The sequence below is a fragment of the Rhinichthys klamathensis genome, unplaced genomic scaffold (genome assembly GCF_029890125.1).
Source record: "Rhinichthys klamathensis goyatoka isolate OS25496 unplaced genomic scaffold, OSU_Roscu_1.1 h1tg000326l_1, whole genome shotgun sequence".
NCBI lineage: Eukaryota > Metazoa > Chordata > Actinopteri > Cypriniformes > Leuciscidae > Rhinichthys > Rhinichthys klamathensis.
This window is the reverse complement of record NW_026606841.1, coordinates 280,001-285,085: the sequence shown is the minus strand read 5'-3', so window position 1 is coordinate 285,085 and position 5,085 is coordinate 280,001. Positions and strand designations below refer to the sequence as shown.

Sequence of the window (5,085 nt, the reverse complement as noted above, 5' to 3'; positions counted from 1 at the left end):
ATCTGCATGGAACACAAATAAAATAGATTTGGGTATCAAATATACTTTAAAACTATCTGTCTGCCTCATGTAGCTAAAAAAGTAATCTTTTTTATAAGCATCATGTTAGCAACATGTTAATTGTGTTAGCGTTGGCGAGTTTTGCCACTGCAAGCACCACTGCTTCAAGAAATGTACATTCTCTCTTTTTCTCTCTCTCACACACACACACACACACACACACACACACACACACACACACACACACACACACACACACACACACACACACACACACACACACACACACACACACACACACACATCTCTCTCTCTCTCACACACACACACACACACATCTCTCTCTCTCACACACACACACACACACACACACACACATCTCTCTCTCTCTCTCACACACTCTCCCTCTCACACAGACTCACTCACACACACACTCTCTCGTGATGTTAATGCGGTGTGTGTGTGTGTTCAGACGGTGACTCCGGCTCCAGGAGAACACCCGCTGCAGTATAACTACACCTTCTGGTACTCGCGCCGCACGCCCAGCAGACCCGCCAACACTCAGAGCTACGAGCAGAACATCCGGCAGATGGGCAGCGTGGCGTCGGTACGCGCACACACACACACACACTCATCCTCCGCTTCATCACTGCTGTGTGTGTTTCATGTTCACGCTCTCGGTTCAGGTGGAGCAGTTCTGGAAGTTCTACAGTCATCTGGTGCGGCCCGGAGACCTGACGGGACACAGCGACTTCCACCTGTTCAAGGAGGGAATCAAGCCCATGTGGGAGGTGTGTGTATGAGTGTGTGTGTCTGTGTGTATGGCTGTGTGTATGACTGTGTGTGACTGTATGACTGTGTGGGAATGTGTGACTGTGTGTGTGACTATGACTGTGTGTGACTGTATGACTGTGTGTGTGTGTGTGTGTGTGTGTGTGTGTGTGTGTGTGTGTGTGTGTGTTTTTTACATTTACATTTATTCATTTAGCTGACGCTTTTATCCAAAGCGACTTACAATTGCTATATTTCAGAGGTCGCACGCCGCTGGAGCAATTAGGGGTTAGGTGTCTTGCTCAGGGACACATTGGTGTCTCACAGTGGATCCGAACCCGAACTGTGTGTGACTGTATGAATGTGTGTGACTGTATGACTGTGTATGTGTGTGTGTGTCTGTGTATGACTGTGTGTCTGTGTATGACTGTGTATGACTGTGTGTGACTGTGTGTGACTGTATGACATTGTATGACTGTGTGTGACTGTATGAATGTGTGTGACTGTATGACTGTGTGTGTGTGTGTGTGTCTGTGTATGACTGTGTGTCTGTGTATGACTGTGTATGACTGTGTGTGACTGTGTGTGACTGTATGACATTGTATGACTGTGTGTGACTGTATGACTGTGTGTGTGTGTGTCTGTGTATGACTGTGTGTGACAATGAATGTGTGTGACTATGAATGTGTGTGACTGTATGAGATTATGTGTGTGTGTGTGTGTGTCTGTATGACTGTGTGTGTGACTGTATGACTGTGTGTGTGTGTGTGTGTGTCTGTCTGTGTATGACTGTGAGACTGTATGACTGTGTGAGACTGTATGAATGTGACTGTATGAGACTGTGTGTGTCTGTGTATGAGACTGTGTGTGTCTGTGTATGAGACTGTGTCTGTGTATGAGACTGTGTCTGTGTATGAGACTGTGTGTGTCTGTGTATGAATGTGTGTGACTGTATGACTGTGTGAGACTGTATGAATGTGACTGTATGAGACTGTGTGTGTCTGTGTATGAGACTGTGTGTGTCTGTGTATGAGACTGTGTGTGTCTGTGTATGAGACTGTGTCTGTGTATGAGACTGTGTGTGTCTGTGTATGAATGTGTGTGACTGTATGACTGTGTGAGACTGTATGAATGTGACTGTATGAGACTGTGTGTGTCTGTGTATGAGACTGTGTGTGTCTGTGTATGAGACTGTGTGTGTCTGTGTATGAGACTGTGTCTGTGTATGAGACTGTGTGTGTCTGTGTATGAATGTGTGTGACTGTATGACTGTGTGTGACTGTATGAATGTGTGTGACTGTATGACTGTGTGTGTCTGTGTGTGACTGTATGAGATTGTATGACTGTACGTGTGTGTGTGTGTGTGTGTCTGTGTATGACTGTGTGTGTGTGACTGTATGAATGTGTGTGACTGTATGACTGTGTGAGACTATAACTCTGTGTGTGTGTGTGTGTGTGTGTGTGTGTGTGACTGTGTGACTATGAATGCGTATGACTGTGTGTGACTGTATAACTGTATGTGAGACTATGACTGCGCGTGTGTGTGTCTGTGTGTGACTGAATGTGTATGACTGTGTGTGTGTGTGTGTGTGTCTGTGTATGACTGTGTGTGTGTGTGTCTGTGTATGACTGTGTGTGTGTGACTGTATGAATGTGTGTGACTGTATGACTGTGTGAGACTATAACTGTGTGTGTGTGTGTGTGTGTGTGACTATGAATGCGTATGACTGTGTGTGACTGTATAACTGTATGTGAGACTATGACTGCGCGTGTGTGTGTCTGTGTATGACTGTGTGTGTGTGTGTGACACTGTGACTATGTGTGACTGTGTGAGACTATAACTGTGTGTGTGTGTGTGTGTGTGTGTGTGTGTGTGTGTGACTCAGGACGAGGCCAATAAGAACGGGGGGAAGTGGATCATCCGGCTCAGGAAGGGTCTGGCGTCCCGGTTCTGGGAGAACATCATCCTGGCGATGCTGGGAGAGCAGTTCATGGTGGGAGAGGAGATCTGCGGCGTCGTCGTGTCCATACGCTTCCAGGTACTGATGCATTCTGGGAAACCGCTTACAGGGACTGATGCATTCTGGGAAACCAGGCTCTCGGTGGCAGTCGCTCACCAGACATGATCGTTCTGACATCATTTCCTCCAAACCTGCATGACTTCCTTCAGTGAAACACAGAAGATGTTGTGAACAGAGAACATGTGGTTAGTTCTGTTCTGATGTGTGTGTGTGTGTGTGTGCGTGTGCAGGAGGACATTCTGTCCATCTGGAATAAAACGGCCCATGATCAGGTGACCACGTCACGGATACGAGACACACTGCGACGCGTGCTGAACCTCCCGCCCAACACCATCATGGAGTACAAGACACACAACGACAGTCTGAAGTACGTCTCACACACACACACACACACACACACTGAACCTCCCGCCCAACACCATCATGGAGTACAAGACACACAACGACAGTCTGAAGTACGTCTCACACACACACACACACACACACTGAACCTCCCGCCCAACACCATCATGGAGTACAAGACACACAACGACAGTCTGAAGTACGTCTCACACACACACACACACACACACACACACTGAACCTCCCGCCCAACACCATCATGGAGTACAAGACACACAACGACAGTCTGAAGTACGTCACACACACACACACACACACACACACACACACACACTGAACCTCCCGCCCAACACCATCATGGAGTACAAGACACACAACGACAGTCTCAAGTACGTCTCTCACACACACACACACACACACACACACACACACACACACACACACACACACACACACACACACTTAACCTCCCGCCCAACACCATCATGGAGTACAAGACACACAACGACAGTCTCAAGTACGTCTCACACACACACACACACACTGAACCTCCCGCCCAACACCATCATGGAGTACAAGACACACAGCGAGAGTCTCAAGTACGTCTCACACACACACACAGACACACACACACACACACACACACACTGAATTGTCTCTGATCCTCCTGTTGTTCTTGTTTTCTCAGGGATAATTCCAGCTTCCGGAATACGAAGATCACTTTGTGAAAACCTGGAAATAATTTTCATATGGACATTCCTTTTTACACCACGAGCCAGCGACGCAGAATGAACGCTCTGTGTGTGTGTGTGTGTGTGTGATGATAATATTGTCCTGAATTATTCCACCGGTTTGATTGAGTCTGCTTTATTCCTGTCACGTGTTTCATCAGATTCAGTGTTTTTGAATTGAGAACGTGATTAAAGTTCAGCTCATCAAATGACAGATTACAGAAAACAGCTTTACTGTAAACACACATTTCAATGAAGCGGTGTCATTTAAGCCCAATGAACACTCTAGTTGAAAGGAAATACAGTTTTAAATAAAGACATTAGTGTGTATCTGATGCAAACATGTTCTTCCTCAGTCTCATTTTCATCCTTAAATCGAGATACGTTTACTGCAGAATCATTCTGTCCTCTTTTATTATTTATCCAATGTTTTGACGTTTTAAACACTTTTTTTTTTTAAATCGAATCCAAACAACAATAAATAAACATGTTTCCCCTCAGGAAGAAGAAACTATTCCTCATGTTTTCCTTTAATAAACAGTTTTGCTCACACATTTCAGCTTCTTGTTTTTCTCCCCATTTGATATCCTTGTTAATATTTAATGTCATTATTACTCCTTTCCATAATTACTGATACAGTTAATTATTTGTAATGGGTAAATAACACATTCATTGCAGTTCGACGAATTGACTAATTAACCCTGCGTTGAATATTGTTGCTCGTTGACGAATCACTTTGGTAAAATGAATTTCTGTATTTATTCACTTTTATATTTATCATTATTATTATTATGTAATTGTAATGTTTGTGTGCATTCTCCTTGTATTTTGATGTGGCGAGGAAGAGAATGCGGCTGGTTGATGACGTGTTTCCGCTTCCGTCACGGCGCGATTTGAAGCGGGGAAGCAGCGCGAGACTCACGAACGGTAAACAAACTACTCTAACTCTACTCTAACTCTATTTAAACTCTATAAACTGTGGTGTTGTCCAGCCCAGAAGCGTGTGAAGACCGTCAGTGTGTGGCAGCAGAGATAACCCCTGTGTTGTTCGCGTGTTCTGCGTCAGATGCAGCGCTTTATGGTGTTATTGATGTCGGATCATATTAAACATCACGCGATTCAATAATTCAACGCGAGCCTCATAACTAAACTCGTCACTCGTGCCGTTGTCTCGGTGTCCGTCACAGTCCCGCACAGAGACGCGGCGGAAGAGCGTCTGC

General features: G+C 45.3%; 2 protein-coding genes across 2 annotated transcripts in view; both read left to right on the top strand.

Annotated features, from left to right (window-relative positions):
* Window positions 1-415: 415 nt before the first annotated feature.
* Window positions 416-4,042, top strand: eif4e2rs1 (eukaryotic translation initiation factor 4E family member 2 related sequence 1; the record flags this gene model as incomplete). Its single annotated transcript, XM_056271857.1, has 5 exons — window positions 416-607; window positions 687-791; window positions 2,658-2,810; window positions 3,023-3,159; window positions 3,823-4,042. Coding segments are annotated over 5 exons (627 nt in total), but the record flags the coding sequence as incomplete, so codon positions are not given.
* A 633-nt stretch (window positions 4,043-4,675) lies between these two features.
* cntrob (centrobin, centrosomal BRCA2 interacting protein) overlaps window positions 4,676-5,085 on the top strand; it is a 31,884-nt gene continuing 31,474 nt past the window's right edge. The window contains exon 1 of the mRNA XM_056271873.1: window positions 4,676-4,792. The gene's annotated coding sequence lies outside the window, so the exon portion shown is untranslated. The remainder of the gene's footprint in view (window positions 4,793-5,085) is intronic.